Genomic DNA, 24,410 nt, shown 5'->3' with positions numbered 1-24,410 from the left:
TTCTCTTTCAGCTCCTTCCTCTCTGACAGACTGCTCTGTTACTGTGGTTTCTCATGCTGCATGTGTGTTCTCATACACGACTCAGGGTTGCTAGAGTCACCTGTGGGGATGAGGGTGAGCCTGTGAGCCAGCCAGAAAGCTCTGGATCTGGATGCCCTGTTTTTTGTACTACCCACCAGGTCATGGGGCATTCTTGCTAGAAAAGGAAATCCATGTTCACTGTGCTGACACCATCCAGCTCCCCGGTGCCTGTACTCCTGTGTCCTGGTTTTTGGCCAGGATAGAGTTAATTTTTTTGCAGTAAGCATGAGGGGGCAGAGCTTGGACCCACATGGGCATGTCTAGCTTGTTATTGTCACCAGGTCATGTCACTGCCAGGGTTCGAAGTACAGGACTCTTACCTCCAAGAGGAAGGTGGGTATGACTTGCAGACCAGGGGAAGCAGGGGTGCAGAGGGTCAGGGTCACATGCATCAAGTCAGTTTGGGAGCATTTTTTGCATGTAAATCATCCTCTTTTTGTATAATTTTGTTATTAACATTGTTGCTGTTACTGTTCATTTTCTTATCTCATTGCTGTTTCCGGTAAATTGTTCCTCTCTCAAACTGTACTCTCTGCCTTTTTTCTCTCTCGAGAGAGAGATTGTGATTTTGTCATGGTCATAGAGAAATGTGGTAGAGTTTCTAGCAATGTTTAATTCCATACCACCCACATCATGGCAGGGGCATGGGTTTAGCAACAGGAAGCTGGAGCTGGAAGAGTCATCATCTTTTGCTGGGGTTGGGCTCAGGGGTGTGCATGTTTTGGGGTCAGCCTGGTGGAGCTAGCCCCTCTCTGCCACCAGCAGTCCCTTTCTCCTTTCTCTGAGCTGTGGCCTTTCTGGTTTGGTTCTGTAGGTTAGAGTCAGTGAACCCGAGATGCTGCTCTGAGAAAAGAACAAAAAAAAGAAAAAAGGGAGAGAGCAGTGGCCATGTGGAGTGGAGTCCAGCTGGGCCATGTGGGCTCCAAGCTGCAGCCACAATGACCGCAGCTGGAGCCCAAGATGCAGCTGGAACTGCCAAGCATTCCAGTTCTGCTCCCACAAGGTCAGGCCCAGGAAAAGGGTCCCCAACCTGTTTCAGAACCCCGTCCGGTCCCACCAGGTTTTGTTTTGTCCCTAGTTTTCTGTTGTTTTTCAGGTAGTTAACTGGAAATTTAGGTCTGCTTGGTGCTGTCTTTGCAAAGTGTCTCTCTTCATGTGGTGGGTAAAACACTCTCTCTTTTGTATACTCTTTTATTAATGTTGTTGTGGTTAGTACTATTTTTCAGTAAATTATGATTATATCTTATAATCTCTACCAGTGTTTTCTCCATTATTGGAAAAGAGCAGGTGAAAGCATTTAGTTTTCATGCTGTATTTTAAACCAGAACATTTTTAGTGCTGTTCCTAAACCATGACATCCTGGCTTTGCAGGAATAATAAGTTACCAAGTATCTATCCCAGGAGCTGTCCTACTTTCTCAGAGAACTCCTTGTGGCTGAGGTTCAGCTCCTTCACTTGCTGATTGCCCTATAGAGAGACAAGTCTGCAGAGGTAATGTGATCTTCCAGCCAGCTGCAGCCAGATGCCATACCAAGGCAACAACATGAGGATGAAAGAGAGGGATATCAGATGCATTGAAATCTTCAGCACATGGGACATCAGCAGCACAGAAATTGTGGCACTGCGTGTCCCCAGATGGGCATATAACATCACAGCGATTATCCTCCCAAAACATCAAAATCAGTTGGACTTTGTGTTGTGCTTCTTTCATACAGCTCATGTCTGGTCAGCAACACATCCTACAATTCTGTTCCTGTCCCTGTTTCACTCCCACCATTGTCCCTAGACCAAAAGCTCTTTCTGCTATGAGATCAAGGTCTTGCTTCAGGGCATCTTCTGAAGGTACCAAATGATTAAAAGGCTTTGAGACAGGAACTGTCCAGAGAAGTCAAGAATCTCCAGTAAAAATATTTACTGGAGAATTGCAAACTTTTATGAAGTTGTGTTCTCTTACACAATTGAAGGTTCTGAAGGTTTGTTTTTCAGCTGTTCTGAAAAAATGTCAATGCAGTTCATCCAGCACTGTATCCTCTCAGACTCTCTTATATCTGAACTAAGCACTTAGCGGAATTATGCCAGGAAATCATGTGGGCATTGCCAACTGAAACCATGCCAAGTGAGGGCTGCAAATGACCTTGAATTTCAGGTAACTCACTGTTCATGCCTCAGCAAAGTATGGTGCAGTCTCCTCTCCAAAGTTGTTTTGTGGGGAAGAAAAGTATGTTAACAATGCACTGATCTCTCCTTCGGTGCTGTGCTGGGGTCTGCAGAAAGATGTGCTTTTAGGTAAAATCTCCAGTCCATCATAGTCCATATCTGGCTGTAAGAATTTGTGGTGGGTTGACCTTGGCTGTGCATCAGGTGCTCACCAAGCCTGTCACTCACCTCCTCTGCAGAATGAGGGAGAAAACAAGCTAGAAAAAGCCATTTTGAATAAAGATACAGGCAGTTTAATTAGGCAAAAGGCTACACACTAAAGCAAAGGAAAAGAAAAGATTTATTCTCTATTTCCCATCACTTCCCAGAAAGTCAGGCTTTAGTACACATGGTGTTATATAGTGGTGCATACACATAGTGGTCTAGAAGACAAATATTATAATAACAAAGGTGCTGTAGATTCCCATCCTCCCTCCCTTTACCCCCTGCCTTCCTTTCTCTTGGCTTTTATTGCTAAGGAGATATCATATGGTACGGAATATCCCTTTGGTGAGGTTGGATCAGCTGTCCTAGCTATGTTTTCTCTGAAGATCTTGCCCACCGCCAGCCAAGTGGTGAAGAGGGGGGCTGTTGGAGAGACACTGATTGATGCTTTGGGAACCAAAACTTTCCTGTGTTTATCAACACCTTTCTAGCTACCAATACAAATCACAGAACTATGAGGGCTGCTATGGGGATAATTAACTCCACCTCAGCCAAACCTGATAGGGAAGTTAGTCACTTTACTACTTTGCTCTGTGGAGTGGAATTACCCAAAGATGTGGGAGATGCTCCAGAAGTTAACTAAGTTCCTCTTGAGGGACTGGTTTTCAGAGTTGCTGGAAATTGAGCAGGTCAAATATTTAATCATTTCAGTCTAGATTTCCACTCTTAATCTGGGTTCCCATCAGAGATATAGCTGAGAGATTGATTTTGCCCATAGTCCGAGTAATATTTTCAGGGTGAGAGACTGGAATGAAACACATATTACTTCACTTCTACTGCCATCAGTGTTTATGTGCATACAACCCCCAAGAGCTGAAAAACATTGAGGTAGGACAAATTATCCAAAGGAAACTGGCAATGGCTTCAGGTCCTGATGTGTCTAGGTGCTTATAAGAGATGTTCTGGAAGAAAAGAAGGAAGTATAAGAAGGGTGGGTCCAAAGACTGTATTGGTTTTACTGTCTTCTTAGTGCCCAGGATGCCAAGGGAATAATATAAGATGAGCAACATGAGAAATGTTAGCCAGACAGTAATTAATGTGTAGGTTATAGGTATATTTAACCCTGTATCCTTCCTAACACACATAAAGCCCTAGAGTCATCAGTTTCACATAGATCTCTGTCTTCAGTGAGCCAAGAGGCATTTTGCCAAGAATCTTTTCTTTCAGTGTAACACAGATCCCACGGCCTAACAAAATGTATTTTGTATATCCCTGTTTCAAACTGAAGGAACATTTCTACCAGTTCATATCTGAACATTTAGCATTATTCCCTTAATCTATTTAGAAAAGTTTCTCCATGTCATATCGGAGAATGAAATTTTCTGACCAAAACATGTTTTCTGTTGACCAAGTATAGACTGGAATGACTTAGTTATGGTAATTACTGTCACATCTGCTAATGAAGATAACAGTTCCAGACTCACCAGACTGCCACTATATGCACACTTCTGCTTTTCAGAAGCTTGTACATTATACAAGTATTGCAGCAGAAAATATCATTACTTTCAGAAAGTGAATGTTTTTGCCTGGTAACAACAGTTGTTTGGTTAAAAATGGTTTTCTTTCAGAAGATTGAACTTGATGAGCAATAATTTTGACTACAAACTATGTTAGATCAGGTACCAGTTCTTGAAGAGATGAATTCTCTCACAACATCTCTCCTATGCATATAGCTCCTTCTACCAAAATGCAGCTGTCTTCAAACTCTTATTGTGTAATGGTTGTGTTGGACTGGGAAGACAGAAAAGTAAACAAAGACATACAGGAGTCCCTCCAGCCCTATCTGTGGCCCTGTAGGGGTTAGAAGCACTGAGGGCTTGTGTCTCATGGAAGAACATCTGTTGCTTTTGGGGGTAACTCCATTAAAGGATATCAGTTGCCACACAAAACTTTCATGTGCAGAGGATGAGAAACATTAGGGATTCCCAGGATTCCTATGGTTTTTTTACTCCCACACTGTGTATTCATTGATGACTTTCAGGCCTGAGAGAGGCCTAAAATTCCTATTGTTCTTGAGAACACTGGCTCCACCATTACTGGCTACTCATCACTTTAGGTCCTAGACCATGGTGGTTCAGATTTATGTAAGGTTTAGCCAAATTTTGAATCAAGTGTGAGGCAGGCACCACTTCCATCAGGCTATGTGCTTCCAAGTATGGGCTCTGTGCCCATAAAGTCAGCAAAGGCCTTCTCAGGATCTACAGAGAAAAAGTATATTGATAAGTGATGCATTGTTTCCCTCCATCTCTATTAAATAAATTAAACCACTTAATGAAATTAATTAACACTATGCAACAAACAACAACACAGTTTTACTCCATATGCATTATCATCCCCTGGTTCTCCCCATGCCTTTATCCCAGACTTTCAGGAGTAAATGTATCCTCCTTGCTTATGCACTTGTCATCCAGTGACTTGCTGCAGCTTCTCACCAGTCTGCGATGTGACTGAATTTTTTCGGTGTAATTGAGAACATTTGACATCAGGTAAAAACTTTTTTTCCCCCCTTAATTTAAGCATGCAGCTGATTTTGCCAGCAGAGGTAGGGCAGCTCAAAACATTCTGGCTTACAACCAGCAGAAAGAATGCCAGCATTTTCATCTTGGTGTTGTTGACACAGCTGCAGTGAGACATCAGTGCAGCTGGAGGCTGTATTTCCACAAAAACTTGTCATTTGGAATTCCTTCATCAAACCCCATACTTGGAGGTCATATTTCTCCATGCTGTTATATGCATTCAGCAGTCTAACCTCAAGACAAATTCCCCTCTCAACAAAGTAATTTTCCAGTTCAGTCTGTAGCCTTCAACAAAATAGTCTTTGTTCTTGTGTTATTACGTTTTTTGACTTTCCTTCCATTTATAACAAGTTAGAAAGTTCTCTTCCTAGACCATAGATAAATCCTACTGTTACAAAAATGTCTGCAATACTTGTTTTATCAGATGACTGACTTCATAAGGCAGAAAATAAGAGGAGAGCCACCAGAAAAGACTAGAAGGGTTGTGGCAAACCCGTGGGGTGCAGAGCACAAGTGCTACACTGTTTCATCAGGAGTGCACAAACAAGGATGCAGTCCCATTCCTGGTTTCAGCTCGCTCTTCCTGCTGCTCTATTAACAACTAGAGGAGACAACAGGTAACAAAGAAATAGCCCTGGTGTGTAGAAAGCAGTTGAAAAAGATGTTTGATGTCAAAGGGAGAGCTCTTAAATGGAAATTCCCAGTCCTTCCCTCTCTCCCCCCACCTTAATCAATAGTCAGATTGCATGTGGCTGTTAGAATTCGGGTAGGATCATGTCTTTGACCTCCTTTTTGGATGCATATCAGTTGGTAGGTACAGCTCTGATGGTATGGAAAGGCTAGTGAGTCAGATGGTCAGAAAACATTCAGTTTCAACCCCTAGGTCAGCGTCAGGAGCTTACATTGCCTTCTCTGCTGAGGCATCAGCCAGCAAGACAGACTCCTGAGGCTCACTCATTTTGGACATTTCATTCTGGTCTGCCATGAAACAGATTCAGTTTGTCAGTGCAAGCCTAGCAGAGATGTGACTCCCTGGATGTGATAGGTCTTCCATTTGTCTTACTGAAGCCCCTCTTCAACATGCTGGGGATGTACTCCTGCAACCCTTCTTCATGCCCAGCACTTCTTGTGCACTACATGCATGTGGTGCTGGCCCCAGTGTGGAGAAGGGCTAACTCTGGGGCTAAGCTCTCCTCAAGTTCTTCAGGCCATGTGCAGGGAACTCACAGTTCTCCCACATTACGTTCTTGTTCCCTCACAAGCTACTTTTCTCCACTTTCTCAATTTCTGAGCCCACCAGGCAGAGCAATTTTTTATCTTCATCCCATTTCCCCACAAACATGCAAGCCAAAACCATACCAGCTGCTCCTACCGCTCTTGAACTGACTGACAATTCCCCAGGCACAGGGGCTGACTCTGTGATCAGACTCTGGGAATGCTTTGCAGTATACTTGTCCTGCATAGCAGAAGAAAAAGCATTTGAATGCCACCATACATTGGGACTGAGTGTAAGCAGACTCACTGGAAGTGATACAGCTTCTTTTGTCCACAATTCATAGTTTATTTTATAGTTGTAGAGAAAGAGAATTTGGAAAATTCCCTTTTAAGGGGACTAAATGCATGAAAAAATTATGAAGTGTTATTTTGCCAAAATAATTTCTGGCTATTAGTATAATACATTTTTTTTTCTACCCTGAATCTTCCTTGCCAGTCCCTCTCACTGCTTTTACTACCTTTTTCCCTTACTCTCTATTTCCCTTTAGAGCTCTAGGCTATTAACATGCAATTTTGTACCCTTCCTGGGTGTCACCTAGCACTGATGTGGAATGTGGAGCAGTTTAGCTATTCATTCAGCTCTGTATGGGGAAAAGACTGGCCAGCTGGCACCCACATCACCACACTTCAACCAGCTCTGCAGCTGCATCTCCTTTATTAAGACCCTTTCCTTCTGCCAGATTTTATTAGTCAAATGATGGGTTTACTTGCATTACTCTAGTGTGAGAAAGACAAAAGGAAGGGTAAAAATAGGCTTAAATCCCATGTAAAAAAGTCATGAGACAAGTCATGTGCCCAGTACATTAGTCAGTCCCACAGTGTGTGGATTGAGCCTTCTGAGGTAGATTCAGAAATAATTTTGGCACTTCATAAATTGCATTGTGTGCTATTTAAATATAGAAAAAACAAGTCTAGAAGAGTTGTTGTCCCCCATGCCTTACAGTAATTGCATTAAGAAACAATTGCATACGAAACAACAAAGGAAAATAAGAAATTAACATGTAATGACTAAATGACAGCCCAAAGAAGGTTTAGAATTTTGAGAGGAACTGTTATGTTAAGCTAGGAAGTCAGGCCAAAGAGCTGTGAGCAGCCGTGGCACCTGACCCTGCTGTGTACAAGCAGAGCCTGAGAGCAGCAGGTTCAGAAAACCCTGCTGCCCCCATGCCCTGCCTCTCCTTCTGGGCAATGAAAAGCTCAAACAAGATCTGGTCTCAAAAGATGCTGAGCTCTGAGATATCTTACAGTCAGTAGGGGCAGCTTGGTGGAGTGTCCTGGCAGCTGGTACTGCCAAGTCCTCTAATGATTCATTTCACTTTTTCCAACTGCTCCCGGATGGCAGCTCCCACCTCTGGCCACTGGTACTCTGGATCCCTGTTCACCACCCTTCTTCTCATTGCTGCCTGGCCTAGGGAGAGAAGCCTTCCCAACTGGTGATCAGCCTGGTGCAACCACAGTCCCTCTTAGCTGCTGCTGATTTTTCTTTGGCCATTTCTGACAACTTCTGGAGTGAGTTTGCTAGTAAGTAAACCCTGCACCTGCATCCTTCTCAGACTCATTCTCTGCGTCAGCTCCAGTGAGTCACAGGTTCATTTACTTTTTCTCTTCTGTAAATGAAGAGTTCACAGCCACCTTCTAGATCCTGTATGTTTCTCACACATACATAGTAAAAGTATGCTTGGCATTAAAACATCTTCAGGAGGAATGGTGCCTCTTGTAAGACCTGGATTCTTGATTTATGCTGCTTATAAACAGGAGAATCCTATGTCTTGTTTGCAGGGGCTGTCCCGGTGTTGTGAGAAAGCCCTGCAGAGCCTGCGGTTGCCCTCTGCTGCCACATCACCCTTATGTGACCTCACCTGCACCTTCTGACTCCTAACAGTGACATTCAGTGCCAGAAACCCCATTGTTCTGGGATCCAGTCAGCTCACATTAACTGAGAATAGCTATGGTTTTTGCTGTGGACCTTCCCTCTTTCCCCCCAGATGTATTAAAAAGTCACGCAAGGCCATTGCTAAGTGTTCGTCTCCTTTAAGTTCATGTTCCAATTTGTGCAATTTCATTATAAAGTCAGACTGTGGCAGTTATAGTGTTAAATGAGATGAAGATAGGAATGTATTCACCTTTTTAGTCTGGAACAAATTCAGACTTCCCTACTGCCAAATTCCCAGTATGTTCAGTAATAAAGTGTGGCTTGTAAACATATCAGCACTTAATGGGGCCTTGAATCAAGTACTCACTCATTCCACCAACTACTGTTGGTACCAAAAGTGATTCAGTGCTTATTGTACATCTCTCTTACCGAGGACTTTGTGACTTTTCCTAAGGTGCTAAAACCAAAACTGTAACAGAAGAGGCTTTCTGATATAATAATAATTCATATGCTTAGAAATATTTTTATTTCCCTAAGAAGAGGATAATTTTTGTGGCTTCATTCCCTTAGGTTCTACATAGACCTCTCAAATAGTCCAGTCATTAGAGACCGTGGAAGGGTTATATTTGGATAAAAACCAAAATACCACAAAACCCAATGGAAGGCTTGATCCTGATGCAGGTGACCATTGTCAGCTTTGATTTTATTGCCAAAATTTGTAAGTATTTTTCTAGTGTAGGCCAAACAACTGTGGCTATTTGGCCACAGCTGCTTGTTTGTTTGTAGCACCAGCGAACATTCTTCTCTGATTTCAGTCTGAGTATTCTGATGTGGGTTGGGTCTGAAGATCTTTTCTTAGATCTTTCCTTTCAAGGAACAGGCTGGTTTTAAATGACCCAGTCATGAGCTCCTAGTGTTGCAGATCCTTCCTCTGGAGGACACCCTACATTCTCTGACTAGAAACTAATGATGGATTGGTTACTGTAACAGGAGATGGGAGACCACAGTCCAGTGCTTTGCCAGAGACATCTGTGGGATTTGAGACAAGTCCCTGCTTCTGTGGTCTGCAGTGTTCTATAAACGGGGATTTAAAAAAGAGTGGAAGGATTATTATTTATATACATTATAACATCATCTCAGATCCTAGCTGTGGACACTCATCATGCTAATTACTAATGGGAGAAATGGGTCTTAATGTCTTCAACAACAACTTGAGCTGAAAGAACCAATCAGGTTCTGGAAGAATGGCTGTAGGGATTTTAGGAGAAATGGGTGTTAATGTCTTAGAAATGTGCCTTAATGTCTTCATGAATATTAAGCTGTATTTTTTGAAGAATCCAGATAATTTGAGCTTCTAAACTTTAGGGCAATATGTAGTAGGTGGTTCAGGAAGTCTGTACCTTCCTAGTGCCTCAGCTAACGGGGAAAGGAAGAGGACAACCTGCAGCCAGTTTAGGAGAAAAGGAGGTTGCGTCCTCCAAAAATTTGAGAGAGACCCCATGGGAGTACGGTCTAGTGGACTCTATCCCTTTGCTTGACTAAAGGTGCAAGGTTCCTTTGTTGTCTCTTGTGGACACTGGCTTTTCACAGTGTGATTTTCTGCACATCAGCAAGTGTTTCATTTAATTATGACCCATGAGATGGCAGCTGATCACTCTGGACAGTTTGGCAGCACTCACCAGTGCAAAAGGCAGGGATTATATGAATCTTGACTTCATTGCAGGTACTCAGAGAAGGCTACTGAGATTACAAGTTAGAAATGTGTATTTGGTGTAAAAAAGCTGTAGTGTGCTCAGCTCTATCTGTTTGCCTTCAGATGTTGAAAACATTGGATTGTGGAGTGAAGCAAACATTGAAATTCTGGACTTCAACCAGGACTTTGCTTTTCATATACAACTGCCTGGTTTCAGTATGTGATGGATCTCAACTTGCAAATGCCAGAGTACTCACAGCGAGCTGAGGACTGATTTTGCAAACCTCTGATGACCTATCAGCAGCACCGAGTGAGGGCACACTCCTGCTCTGCTGTCTCCCCCACCCCATCACCACTGCCGCATAGAGGCTGCGCTTTGCAAAACCTTAGCAATTATCAGTGCTGTTCGAAAAGCCTGTGTAACATCTGGAGCAAATGGTACCTTCCCAGGGGACAAAAAATCATGGAAAATTTCCTGTTTGTATTCCTGGAGAACAGAGGGTGACAATTTTTTTTGAAACCACGAATTTCAGGGTGGAGGAGCCATGAAGCAACATTCACTCAGCCCAGGGTTACAGCTTCTGACCCCCTCAGGCACAGCACGGCTGCCGAGCCCCACCCCAGGCCCTGGGCCCCGGCTGCGCTCCTACCCTACAACGGGGCAGGCAGGGCCCCACCCCGGCCGGGGCCGTCCCACCACGGGCCGCGGCCTCCCGGGAGCGGGCGGCCCTGGAGCGGCGCTTGGGGAGGGCCAGGCCCGAGCCGGCTGCGAGCCCCGGGGGCCCGACGCGGTGAGTGCCTGGGCATGCCGGGCGCCGGCGAGCCCGCGCCGTGAGGCCGTAGCTGAGGCGGGGCCGGCGCGGCGGCGGGGCCGGGCCGGGGGCGGTGGAGGCCGGGCCGGGCCGGGCGGCATGATCGGCACCGTGCTCTGCTACGTGCTGCTGCCGGCGGTGCGGCTCCTCCAGGTGCTCCGAGGTAACCCGGCCCCGGACGGGTGGCGGTGGGGGCTGCCGGAGGTGGCCCGGAGGGGCGGGGATGTCCCTCGCCGTCCCCCGCCCCGGCCTAAGGGGGGTGCGGCCCGGCGGCCGGGATCGGCGCGGCTGCCCCAGAACTCCCAAGGCCCTGGCCCTTGGCAGGTGGGGCGTGGGGCTGCTGGGCCGGGCCGGGTCGGTGCTGCTGGCCCCGGGCAGCGCGGGTAGATGCGTGTTTGAAGGGAACAGCTGCCAGCTGTTTGTGCTGCAGAGGCAGACTGCGCTTGGTGCAGGGGCTCTAGCTCCTGCCGCCAACCTGCTCTCCAGGCTTGGAGAGATCCTTGGAGATGGGCAGCTCAGAGATCTGTGATCCCCAAGGACCTGCGGGTGACTTCGTGGATGGACTTATGTTTTGTGTGCATCGCTATTTCACGTAGTTTCCTTAGATCCTGCTGCTGCTTCGCAGTCCCTGATTACTCAGCTGATGTAAAGCCACCCTCCAGCCTGAACCTGTCCTGGGCCTGTTGCAACTACTGGACTGGCACACAGTCTTTTTTCATAGTGAGCAGCGAGCTGACTCCTCTCAAATTCAGCTCCTATTGTGTATTAACAGGCTCTTGTAGGCACTCATCGTGCCTGGCCCATGGCGTGTGGAAAAATTATCTTAGTGCGTTGGTGTTTCTGACATTAATGAACTTAATTACAAACAGAGAGGAGTATGGTTCTTAAAGCTCAATTTCTGACACATACAGAAAATTTTGACACGAAATAGTAAAACTATACATGAATGTTGCTGACTCCTCTGTATTACTGCTCTGGCTGACTGACAGGGATGCAGAGAAAAAAGTGATTTGTAGTCAACAGAAATTGCTATTTAACAGTAGGGACAAATGTCTGTGTAGAATTCATAGTGAAGCATAAAAGCCATCTCTTGTATAGATGCAAGTGAAAAGAATCTCTGTCTTTTTCTACTTTACCACACAAATATTAGTGTATTCAATTGTACATTAGAAATTTTTTTTTTTGCCCCATGTCAGTCATCAGGTGATCTGTAATTCTTACCAGGATTTCTTCTGTGCATATACTCTCTCTAATGAGAAATATGTTAATCCCTATGTGTCTTTATTTTTCATCTCTTAGTAACAGAATTATTTTTCTTCTACAGTGCATTCTTATGATGTATTTTACTCTCTTACCTGACTGCTTTCTTGCTCAGTCCCTGGAAAGAAACTTGCTCCAAATGATGATCTACAAGACCTTGGCTTCTTAGCCCATGCACCTGATCAGCTAACTTTTAGGGACTGCCTTTACATATGTTTCTGAGAGCTAATAGTTTCCACACGGCCTTTCAGCTTTGCTGACTCTCTGTGCTGCTGCATGAGTTAGAATTGCATTCTCCAGATTTGATAAAGCCATTGCTATTGTGTGCAGTTTCAGTGACTTGGACTAATACGACTGGATTTGGACTGTGCCTTAGCATTCTGGAGGAGGCAGGGGAAGTTATTTAGACTGTAACTGTTTTCGCTCAGAGAAGTAATTTGTTTGGGTTGCTATACTGAATGGTTGTATTGCACAGAGTTACAGCAAATGTGTTGTGATAAGAAAATAATGAGTAAGAAGGCATTTCTGAAAGCTGTTTTATTTTGATTTTGTTTTTAAATGACAGATGCTTTCTTTACCTATCGAAAGAATGTGCTTCTGGCGAAGAGCCCGTCCACCCAGATAGAAGGTCTCTTTGCTGCAACCAGAGGAAGATCAGTTCCAGAAGAGCAAGAAGCCCTTCTCCAGCAGTGTCTGGAGGAAGGAGTAGGGAATTTGCCAGCCAGTGAGAGTGTTCCAACAGTGAGGAAAGTATCAGTTACACTCACTAGTGACTGGTTAGAAGGTTCAGAGCTATTGATGACCAGCCTCAGTGACCTGAATACGTCTCCGGAAGTCACCCGGTGTGCTGATCAGCAGCACTCAGAGCTAAATGCCTTGGCTCCTTCAGAACTGCAAGATCATGCAGTGGCTGAAATGGCAAGATTACCATCAGAGGAAACAGCAACTGTAGCAGGCAGTGCCCCTTGGGCAGCTGTGGTGCCACAGACAGATCACCAGACAGCTGGCTGTGCTGGTATCAGTGTGGAAGTGCTGAATGATGACCCAGCTGTGCTGGCCTGGAGTTTAGCATGTGATGCAGAGGCAGTGCCACCAGTGCTCCCAGCCCAGCCCATTCAGGATGCGGTGCCATTTTATCCTGTCTCAATGGAGGTGCCCTACCATGGTCAGTGATGGCTCTGAATCTAATGTTTAGCTTGGGATTGGAATTTGTAGTGAATGTGGTCAGGTTATTGTGTTTGGGCTTGCTATCAGCAAGACATTGATTGCCTCTGCAGAGTTGACAGGATCTGCTAGTGAAAACTGAAGTGAGTTTTTGCTGAGGAGGGACTGGTCACAGCTAGTGGTTTCTCTGCTGTGAGACTGTCTGGTCTGAATATCAATATATATTCCTTATTGTTCTCAAATGCTGGCTTTGTACTCTAAGAAGCATTGAAAATTGGGTCTTGTGTTTCAGTATGCTTGACTCTGGTCATGTGTTATGCCATCCCTACAGACAACTATCCAAAGATATCCAGAAAGAGCATCTGAAAACCAGAGTGGGTGTGGGTTTAGTCAGAGGCTAGAGTGCCCTAGCTTAGGGAATGAGAATGGCTGTCTCTGGGTCCCAGGGGAACCGAAGTATCAGCAAGGAACCCAGTGCGGCTGTAACTTTGCTTTTTGTCTCTTGCATATAGAGATCTTATGGAGAGACTGGGAGGATCTTTCTGTCCAGCCCTGTGTTTTAGAGCAGGTCTCAAAAAACACTCCCCTCTTTGAATTTCGAGTCATGTCTTACAACATCCTTGCCCAGGACCTGGTGGAGCAGGGCCTTGATCTCTATGTACACTGTCATCCAGACATCCTGAACTGGAACTACCGCCTTCCAAACCTTTTGCAGGAGATCCAGCATTGGGATCCTGACGTAAGTATGATTAAGCCCTCTCTACATGAGTGTCACCAGAATTTGAATTCCTTGTTTGATATAACAGTATTAAGAAAAGAAAAAGATGGGGGCAAGTCCTAGGAAGATATTACCTGCTTGGTAACTGAGCAGTGATTGGTCTGAGACTTTCACAGACCCTGTTTTTGGTGTCTGTCTTGCTTTGATTGTAGAAACTAGTCATACTTCAATAGCAGGGCTTAACTTTTATAAACAGCAGAAATAGAGGAAGAAGGACCAGTCTTCTAAGGCAGCATAGGAGGGGAAGCCTGCATAGAAGAGGACTCCATGAATTTTTCTATTCTTTGAGTCCTCTCTGTGGGGTGAAGGATCTTTTATCTCATTACTGGAAAACTGAATGATATGCTACTGTGACCCAGAAAGTTAGTGCTTTTCATGTGGAAAGTGCAGGATAGAGTTGCAGTGATCACATTTCTGTTTGGAGGGTTGGCACGTGAATGCACTTTTCCACTTTCTTCCTTCCCCAAAACAAGGTAACTAGCAAATACTTGTGGAGCAAGTGAGGTCTCTGTCTTCCTTCCAGGTTCTGTGTCTCCAGGAGGTGCAAGAGAACCATTACTGGGAGCAACTGGAACCAACATTCAAGGAGATGGGTATGTCCTGCTTTTGTGGGTCTGTACCTCCAGCTCATGGGACTGGCCAAGCAGTGCTTCCTGCTTAACATCTTCAAAGCACTCAGTTTCAAGAGACCTCTTCCTGTTTGCCAGGTGGCTGCTGGCCCTACTTCTGAGCTATCTGCCTAGACTTTTATCCTTTCTTTTGCAATTGATGTCTCTGAATTGAAGGATCAGTAACAAAACGGAGGGCCCTGGAAGGACAAGGAAAGAGAAAATACCCTCAGTAATTAATAATAAAGGGTAGTTACTGGAAAAGAATTGGGTATATTGCCGTACCCAAATGTAGTAGGAACCTTTTCTATACAGACTTGCTGAGCCTGAGGTAGTGACTGGATAAACCTTTTAATAGGTGATTGTTTCTTTTCAGGCTTTGCTTGCTTCTATAAACGGAGAACCGGGACGAAGACAGATGGATGTGCAGTGTGCTATAAGCGTAGCAGGTTCCAGCTGATCAGTCTCAGCCCCATAGAATACTTCCGGCCTGGCCTGGACATCCTCAACCGGGATAATGTGGGCTTGGTGCTACTGCTGCAGCCTGTGCTCCCAGAAGGTCTAGGTCTGAAGGCAGTCAGTCCTTTGTGTGTGGCCAACACTCATGTGTTGTTCAATCCCCGTCGAGGAGATATCAAACTGGCCCAGGTGGCATTGCTGCTAGCAGAGATTGACAAAATTGCAAGAACTACTGAAGGCAGCTACTATCCTGTCATCTTGTGTGGAGACCTGAACTCTGTACCTGATTCTCCACTCTACAAATTCATTCGGAATGGTGAACTTTCCTACCATGGGATGCCAGCCTGGAAGGTAGTTGCCAGCCAGAATTGGGATTGGATAGCTCTTTATTGTCTGCTGCTAGAGAAATGCATGGCTGTATTCTTCCTCTTGTGAAGAAATAGTCTTAATACTGAATTAAGTTATTCAGCAGTCTTCCCCAATGTCTCCAGCACTGCAGGGGAAAGAAGCGGACAAGTGCATGCATGTTGTTTCCATCGCTGCTCTTTTGGTTTCTCTTGGGGCACACTTGTGATAATAGATCGCTTAATGTCAAGTCTTTTTTTTCCCTTTCCTATGGAATTTTTGTTCCTGTGTGACTGGAAGTGTAGGGAAATGCAACTCCACCAAGACTTACTGAAATTTTTTGTGGACGTTTGTTCTAAAAAAGTTTGAAGGGTCTCTTGTGGTTGTCTTACTGTGTGTCTGTGATCAAATATATGGTTGTCATTCAAGCTAAATCATCACTTCAATAAGATACCTGTAAAGTATCTTGTCAGGTGACTTTTAGCTAATTATATCTGTCCCCTACAGTTGAAGGTTGACTATGCCTTTACCATACTCTGAATAGCTTAGTTCATGCCTTTCTAAGAGGGCATTCTCCTGTCTCGCTCCTGGCAAGTGTATATATGTACATTTTCTATAGCTTGTACATCTGCTCTCTGTCACTGATGGTTGCTCTCCTTTCCTGGCCTTCTTGCAGGTGTCTGGTCAGGAAGACTTTTCCCAGCAATTGTATTCACGAAAGCTGCTGGCCCCACTGTGGCCAAGCTCACTGGGTGTAACAGACAAGTGCCAGTATGTCACCCTGTGCCAGCCAAAGAAACCTGGTAAGCTCCAGTGTGCACTGACAATATGAGTTTGCTGAGGATGGGCAGTTTGTGGGCCTTGCTGGTCTCTCTGAGTAGCTGGAGCATGTGCTGCATGAGCCACTTGACAAAGATTCTCTCCTTCTACTTTGTATATGAATTAAATACAATTTTTTCCAGAACCTATTGGATTTCTGCCATTTCTGCCATCTTTCTCTAGTCAGGAGCAGAATGTTCCTCTACCAGTAACACTTGCTCAGTGTGTCTCTTTCATATTCCCAGACTTACGCTTTTGTGCAGTTGTAAACTATGTTCAGCAGGCATTGCTTTAATCTCCGGGTGTTTGGGGTGTGGTTTTGGATAGTATTTACAAACCACTGTAAAGAAATCATTCCTAAGATCCAGTTACAATCATGTCTGTTCTCTGCATCCATAGAGAGGATTAAAAAAATAGAGCCCACTCCAAATAGCATTTGTTAAAATCTTGAATGTAGAACTTGTATTCAGCCTGATCTCCAGAAATGTTTTTCTCAGCAGACATTTCCTGGAGTTGCACACTAAATGATCTGCTTGTAAGTCCCTGGAACTTTTGGTGTCTCAGAGAGGACATTCTTACTTTGTGCTGACAATGACTGTTGCATTTGAGGGATAGCAATAGCTGTGCTCTGTTCTTCTACTTTTACACATCTGTTTGGCATGTAGGTTTTAGGTGATTTCTATTCTCATGGTATCAGAGTGCTTGGGTGCAAAAGCCTCTCTCAAACTAAAGAGCTCTAAGAGGCCCAAAGGTCTAAAATATAGGTGGGTGTTCCCTGGAGGTGTGACTTTGCTGCAGTTACTTTCTTCTTTTAATTTGGGATTTTCTCTGCAGGGAGACGCGAATACAGCCGTGACTTCCTGCTGCAGTTCCGCTTTTGCGATGTTGCCTGTGAACGACCACCACAGCTGGTCCTCCTGGAAGGTGTGACAGATGCTAAACCAGGTATTCACGGGAGACTTTTCAACTTGTCACTCTCCTAGATCAGTGGAGCTTCTCCTCTGAGGACAGACTGGGAGATTTTGGACTGGAGAAGAGGAGGCTCCACGGAGGCCTCATTGTGGCCTTCTAGTACTTAAAGTGGGCTTATGAAAAACGAGGGAGAGTGACTGTTTATGCAGGCATATAGTGATGGACAAGGGGAAATGGTTTTAAACTTCCTAAAATTCTTTACATAGAGAATAGTAAGGCATTGGGCTGGGTTGCCCAGAGAAGTTGTGGATGCCACATCCCTGGAAAATGTTCAAGGCCAGATTGTATGGGGCCCTGGGCAGCCTGATACAGTGAGTGACATCCTTGCCCATGGGATGGAGGGATGGAACTAGATGATCTTTAAGGCCTCTTCCAACCCAGGCTGTTCTATAACTGTATGATTCTGTGATTTCAAAGAAAACATGAGGTGGAGGCAATGCCTGGTGAGGAAAGGGAAAGGCAGAAGGGTGCCTTCTGTGACTGTGATTAGATTCCATGAGAGCTCAGAGAAGTACACTTTCCTCCCTCATACACACTGACTGTGTTCCTTGAGATGCACTGACATTCAGCTTCTTGAAGCTCTTTCTTATAAACTTCTTTTAAGCTGAAACAGATACGTATATTTCTTTTTTCTGCTTCAAAATTTTGGTGGCGGAGAACAACCTGAAGACTGTAGTGATACATGATGGTCCTAATATAGATGTCTCTGGAAGCTGGTACCCAGTAGACATTCCTGCGCCTCTGGGCCTTGTGGCATGGCTGGTTCTGCTTTTTCCATTCTGTTCTGCCTTTTTAGACACCCTTTGAGTAAGCTGTAGGCTAAGACAAGCAAACTTTCTTTTGAGAGCAAATGTTGAAATACCCTGGACTTCGGTAATATTGAATGCTTGAAGGACATGTCCTCAGCAGGACAGAAAATGAGTTCTCAGTTGTTAGCACTGATCTGCTCTAGGGGTGTTCCTGTTAGTCTTACAGCTTGTGTTTCCTTTGGATATTTCCTTCATGATGTTCATGACTGGAAGCTATCTGCTCTTCTTGGGCAAAAAGATTCATTTGGTTTCAGAAGCTTCTCAGACTTGGGATGAACAGCCTGTTCTGGGATCTGTGTAGGTCTGGCTGGAATCTCTTTGCTCCTTTGCAGACCGCCCTGCACACTGGCCCAAGCCTGCTGCCATGGTGAAAGACCCTGATCCTCAGCCATTCGTCCCAAGGTAACTTGGTGCACCTTCAATGGCCACAATCTTCAAAATCAGCTTTGTTTTCCTAGGCCATGAAAATCTGGTTGAAGTAAATGTGAGAGTGAAGGAGAGTAAGGAGGGCTATCTGGAAGAGCTAGATTCACCCAGGATTGTCCCAGCAGCTGGATGCTACTCTGTCAGCATTTTGTTGGTGAGATTGAGAATGAAGGGCATAGGCATATACAGGACTGGGTATTGAAGACAAAGGAAATTCACAGCCTGTCTTGCTTTGGTGTAAGTGGAGCAAATAGTTCTGAAAGATTTTATGTGCTCATAAAGTAGGAGTAGTTTAGACAGTTGCATCAGCAAGGGAACATTCAGCTATGACTGCAGTACCAAAAAAATCATAAGTCTCTTTCCTTTCTTGGTAAACAGTGACTGTTTGTGTGCAGGTGTTCAGGTGTTATCCAGCATGGCCTCAACCTGACCTCTGTCTACAGCCACTTCTTGCCACAGAGGGGACGCCCAGAGGTCACAACAATGCCCATGGGGCTTGGAGCCACTGTTGATTACATTTTCTACTCAGCAGAGCCTGTGGAGAACAGGGCAGGTGAGTGTGGCAGTGCAGGCCTTATCCCTGTGACATTGGAAGAGGACTGTGAGACAGGCCAGATGGGCAGTGCATTTCATTAATCTGGTGGATCTACAGGATCTGTCTTTGAAATAATACGCAAGGTGGAAGTAACATTTGCTCATGTACCATGAGACGACACTGGTTTATCTTTGCTGTGAAAAAAATGAGGCTGCTTATGTTCATGTAGACTTTTGAGGAAGCGAGAGCAGAATAGATTCTTTTCTTCTTTATAAATATCTTACTTGTGCTCCTGATAACAGGCAGTGCTGGGTCCTGAGTTCAAGGCTTGGACTTCTGGTCAGTCTGAGACCACATGCTGTTCTTGGAAGGAGATGACTCTGGTTCTTTTACAGTGGCATCTTCTCTCTGCTTCCTGAAACAGGAGATCTGTTGATGAACAACTGCATGTAAATGCATCCAGGAACTCTCTTGGAGCTGATTTGGGTCACCAGAATCAAGTTTGGGGAACCAGTTAGGAATGAAGAGATTAATTCCTCCTCAGGGAATCTGAAGCTATTGCTAGGCCACAGTTCAAGAAAGGAACTTCTCATGTAAGCAGCTACCTGGTGAATTTAGTGTATTCTTGCTTCCTATGCCTGCAAGTATATGAAGCCATGAGTAGTAGTATTGTAGGGTGCTCACTGCTTTCACATCTAGGCTCAAAGGTGCAGGTAGTGTTTGTGCAGGCAGTCTTCATTTATCAGGGAAAGAACAGGGAAAGATTGACAAGCATCCCTCTGTGAGTGTGTAGAGTTGATCTGTGGTGCCAGTCTCTGGTTGATGTTTCTTCCCATTTTCTTTGTCAGGTCGCAGGCTGTACAAGGATGGAGCCCTGAAGCTGCTTGGCCGTCTTTCTCTTCTCTCTGAAGATGTCCTCTTGATGGCAAATGGCTTACCAAATCCTTTTTGTTCATCTGATCATCTCTGCCTGCTGGCTAGCTTTGGCTTGGAGATCTCCAGCCTCAGAGAGAGTTAGTGTTGGTTCCCTTTCCCTAAAGAAAAGTTTTTCTGCATACAGCAGTTGAGACTCTGGATTGTACAACCTGCTTGCGAGAAAACCCTTTTCCATGTCATGCCCTAGAAGTCCTTTTCTCCCTGCACACCCTCACTAAATACAGGGATGGGAGAGTTGGAGCACTTTTTGCATTGGTATTTTCTGCATCTTTGCAAACCTGAGCTGTGTTCCCAGTGGGCTGCCAGGTGTATTCAGGCATTAGTATCTCTTTAAGAGATCGTTGTTCCACTGCCTTGGTTAGCAGGTGTTTTTGTGCTGCAGGAACCAACATAATGGCCATGTTTATTTGTCATTGTGTAAGATTTTCCGGGAGCTGGAAAAGAGAGGGGCAATGCTATCTGTTTTTGGTTAGTTTAATTGCTGCCAAAAAGCATGGGATATATATTCCAATGCTCATTCACACCAAAACAAATTCTTTTAGTTCTTTTAATTTCTCAGTAATAGTTCAGTACTTTCAGGGCTAGTTGTTGCGTTGCCTTTTAGATTGGATCTGCTACTGCTTAGAAATGTCTTTTACTTAATAATCTGTAAGGACTGACTTGCTGACGGAAGAGTTTGTGTGGTGTAACAGTTTCTACAAGAAACTACTTGCTGTGACTAATGGACCAGGGAATGGGATTGCCAGGAATGGAACCAGGGGTTCTACAGAGCTACCCACAGCAGCTCTAGAATTGCAGTAAAAGCCTAGAGACCTTGGGGAAGGCTTCCTTCCTTTTTAGCAGTGTCAGAATGGTACCTAATTTGTCATTTTTAGCAAAAATATTTAGGATCCTCCCAGTGAATATCCGGTGGAAAAAATTACCCTGTAAGGCATGATAACCTCAGAAGGTTGTAACTCTGGTTGTCCCAAAAGAGAGTTGAAAAAGGAAGGCATGTGAGAGTCAGCAGAGCCATCAGATGGAAGAGCTGATCTTGTCACTTGCCCTGTTCTTTGTGCACTCCCTATTGCATTCATCCTGCCAGGGGTCGATAGCTAACCTGTAGTATCCATCTCCTGTGCCAGACTGAAGTCCCTGCTGCATCCTTCTTCTGCACCCAGCCCTGTTTAGGTGTAGATAGAATCCTTAGGATCAAGGACTCTTGACATGCTTTGGGAGGGAAGGGCTGTGTAACTTGGAGCCACACTGCAGTCACTTGGATCCCAGGGTACCTTTGGTGTCCTGTTTTTTGTCCAGTACAAAAGCAGTCGAGCTGTACCTGTTCCTAGAGTAAATTCTCCAGTTCAACCTGACATTTGGTGCTCCCTTAGAGATGAAACCAGTCTTGGCAGAAACCAATATTGGCAGAAACATTATCAATCTTCTGTTTGCAAACAAGGCAGGAAATCTGGTCCCACCTCATGATTTTGCAGGAAGGTAAAGGAGACTTGAAACATTGTTTGTTCTTCATGATCTATTTGAGGGACTTTGATATTTTATATTTTAAATGTTCCTTTCTTTATTGAAAAATAAAATACTGCTAATCTCAGAAAATACCACAAAGTAACTGTGGCACCTTGTGTTTCTGGCTGCTGAACCTCTGAAGACTTGCTTGACAAGGTTTTGCTGACTGCAAGGTGAAAGAGGGCAAATTGGCTACACAAGAAAGTAATGAGGGTTGAAGAGAGGGAAGAAATGAGCCTTCTTTAATCTCCCAAGACATCCCTAAATTCCAGAGGTGGCTTCTTTGGCATTGGGCTTGTTTTGCCCCCTCCATCCCCCACCTCCCCATCCAAAAGATTTGCATGCAGGAACCCTTGCCTTCCTCCCTAAGAAGGGAATACTGCTGATCTTTTACAGCTCACTTCTGTAAACTACAAAAACAAGGTGGGGGGGGGGAGAGGGAGTTGTGTTCTGTGCCCTTGTGAGCTTGTAAGGACTGCATATTCCCCCCTTGCCCTGCCACATGGTGTTTGTCTGGTGATGTGTCTGGCTTTTGCTACCATTTGTGAGTTTCTGTAAGTGAACAGCAGTCTTGGAGGGGGGGGTGGTATGAATAATTTTGCCCTTAGGTAATAGATCTGGCATGGCACTGGTACATGGGGAGGGGTGGATGCAGAGGTGTGCATTTGTATGACTGTGTTTATCTCACAGTTTGACTGATTTCTGCAAGTACTCTTACTCTGATTTTGTAAGCAGTTGTATTTATAAAGGGAGGGAAAGAGTGAAAACTGAGAGCTTTGCTTTCTGTTTGGCTCATAAAGGTTGCCAGAAGGCAGCCTGGTTGCAGATGACTCCCTCCTGCTGTTAACATTGTAATAGGAACCTTAGAAGACACTAAAAGTTTAACAACGACCAACCAAAAGCACCATAAAAATTCTGTGATACATAGTGTTGGCACTTAGAACTTTAGCTGTCTGCTGCTATTGTAATTGCTGGCTGAGTCTGAGGTCAGTTGAAAAGGTGTGTGTGTATGAAAACTGCCCATAAGAGAGCCAGACTGAGCTCTCTTTGAAATAAACAGGACAGGAGATCTATTTTCTTTTTAATGCCTTTACTAAAAGTGATCAGCTCACGTGGGAAGGCCTAACAGGTCCACGCGCTGCCGCTGCTCCCAAGAGTGGCTCAGAAGAGGAGGAAAGTGCAGTTTTGTCCACTAGTAGGCAGAGCTGGGGTTCCATCCTTACAAGATCCCTAGGGATACCCTTCGTTTGATCTTTCAGTTTGACGTCCAGGGTCCTGGCTCCAGCTGATGTCCTCCTATCTAGGGCGAGGGGCAGAAAAGGGTCTCAGCATCTCTGCAGGCTCTGGACTTTGTTCCTTACGTCCAGACATCACTTTGATTTCTTAATTTTGTGTCGGCTCGTTGTTTTAGAGGTCTTTTTCCTGGGTTTGGTGGGGGGGGCGGGGAGGCTCTCTCGTGGCATTCTGGGTCTGAGGTTATTTGCATGTCAACTCCAATGACCCCTCCTTTCACCATCTGGGGGGATGCCATCCTCCTGGCAGCAGGCATGGTGGTACTGACAAAAAGGGGAATTCTCAACAGTAGGGAGTTAACAACCGACTCTTAACGGGTGATTACAACATGAAGCTAACAAAGATCTCTTCTCTGCCAGAACTGGCTCAACTTGCAATTCTGCAACCTTTAAAAAAATGGGTAACCCTTTTTTTACTCATAACATCTTGAGATCCATAAGGTGTGCACCATACACCAGCAGATGAACTGGTTGCCCCTGTACTGCCTGAAGCACCCTGCCAGTCCTGTGATACAACTCAGGTGGAGGACCTGTGTTCCAGTATCACAAGTGCTTTTTCCATTTTATATAAACCAAAACATTGACTTGTGGGCAAATTGCGTGGAAGCATCTCAGGGAGATTTTAAGGTTCCAGCTATACTTTGCTGGAAAATCTAATGTTGCACAGCTCAAACTAATGCTTTCCCTTTCCATGCATGAAATAATGTGGTGTGCACTTGGAATTGTTAAGTTTTTGAACACTGGATATGGACAATGCCTACAAGTCCCCTTATTCTTCTTTCTGGAGGTTATAGTGTTCCCAGGATGACTTTCAGCTCTCAAAGCCCTGGCGTACTCATGCTTTGTTGGGTACTCATAGGTGAAACTATGGCAGAAATACAGGACCATGGCTAGTGGCTGTATACAGACACAAAGGCAGAGTTGAAAATTTGATTTCTGTGTTTATTTTGGCCGCAGTCACAGGAGCTCTGTATGGACTTTTATGGAGGTGGTCTGTTTCAGGAAAATAAAAACCCCTGTGTTCTAGAGCAATTTGGAGTTAATATCAACTGGATCTGGAAACCTATGAATGCCTCTTGACCGTGTGGGATTATAGGAGAGGTTTGGAGGTGGGGTTGGTAGAAAGTTCCTAACTGTAAAATAGCAACTAGCATATAGTTGTTGGGAGAAAAATAATGTGTTTTGTCATGCTTTAAGAATAGCACCCACACATACAATCAGAGCCTCTGGTAATGAGCATTGTAATGGGGTGCAGAACTGAGATTCCAGATGTAGCTTTTAAAACTGTTTCATTTCTAAATGCATGATGAGTTTTCATTAACACAACTTTCTGATGAATTACAGAGGGATCTGTAAATGGTTATGAAAGTAGAACAGCAGTATCTGCAATGCTCAGAAAGGGAAGGTGTCACAGAGGTAATTAATTGCCAGCTTCATGACCTTAGTAGTGATGTAGAGTTCAGGGAGACTGATGCTTAGGGGAAGTGATGCCAGAGTCTGCTGGCAGTGTGTGTACATTTCCTGTTAGCAGCCTTCTAAGCTGCAGGAGCATGCAGCTGTTGAGGCAATCAAGTATTTGACTAAGTATCTTTGCTAAAAAAGAGTTTAATTTGCACCACAGCTGCTAGGCTGTATTTAGTTATTCTATTTAGATAGAAGTGGGACTTCCTACATTTTCTCAGTTTTAAGTTCATTGCTTCAGCAGGTAGCCCTTTAAAATCACTTTTCCCAGTTACATGGGATGGGAGGAGTGGTAAACAATATAATTGCTCTAGCTTCTTTCCTGTTTGTAATAAATGAAACTTGGCTGCTGTTTGAGGTCTTCTTTCTCCA

The 24,410-nt window shown here is 44.7% G+C and overlaps 1 protein-coding gene and 1 long non-coding RNA gene across 5 annotated transcripts in view; both read left to right on the top strand.

The window, feature by feature from the left end:
• ANGEL1 (angel homolog 1) overlaps positions 1–21,388 on the top strand; it is a 71,110-nt gene extending 49,722 nt beyond the window's left edge. The window contains exons 1-10 of one of the 4 annotated variants that reach the window (XM_059850042.1): positions 10,507–10,650; positions 12,497–13,096; positions 13,608–13,834; positions 14,397–14,466; positions 14,858–15,291; positions 15,962–16,088; positions 16,939–17,049; positions 18,218–18,287; positions 18,707–18,864; positions 19,695–21,388. In XM_059850042.1, coding sequence (XP_059706025.1) covers positions 12,730–13,096; positions 13,608–13,834; positions 14,397–14,466; positions 14,858–15,291; positions 15,962–16,088; positions 16,939–17,049; positions 18,218–18,287; positions 18,707–18,864; positions 19,695–19,864 — 1,734 coding nt within the window. In that variant the 5' untranslated portion in view covers positions 10,507–10,650; positions 12,497–12,729 and the 3' untranslated portion in view covers positions 19,865–21,388. Of the gene's footprint in view, positions 1–10,506; positions 10,651–10,732; positions 10,835–12,496; positions 13,097–13,607; positions 13,835–14,396; positions 14,467–14,857; positions 15,292–15,961; positions 16,089–16,938; positions 17,050–18,217; positions 18,288–18,706; positions 18,865–19,694 lie in introns of those variants that run through there. The other 3 variants (XM_059850040.1, XM_059850041.1, XM_059850043.1) reach the window with 3 other exon arrangements.
• On the top strand, positions 365–8,670 carry LOC132328358 (uncharacterized). Its single transcript, XR_009486756.1, has 4 exons — positions 365–414; positions 5,443–5,635; positions 7,636–7,814; positions 8,073–8,670. It is a non-coding gene; the product is annotated as an uncharacterized LOC132328358 (long non-coding RNA).
• Positions 21,389–24,410: the final 3,022 nt, after the last annotated feature.

The sequence above is a fragment of the Haemorhous mexicanus genome, chromosome 6 (genome assembly GCF_027477595.1).
Source record: "Haemorhous mexicanus isolate bHaeMex1 chromosome 6, bHaeMex1.pri, whole genome shotgun sequence".
Lineage (NCBI taxonomy): Eukaryota > Metazoa > Chordata > Aves > Passeriformes > Fringillidae > Haemorhous > Haemorhous mexicanus.
This window is presented reverse-complemented; position numbering and strand designations above follow the sequence as displayed.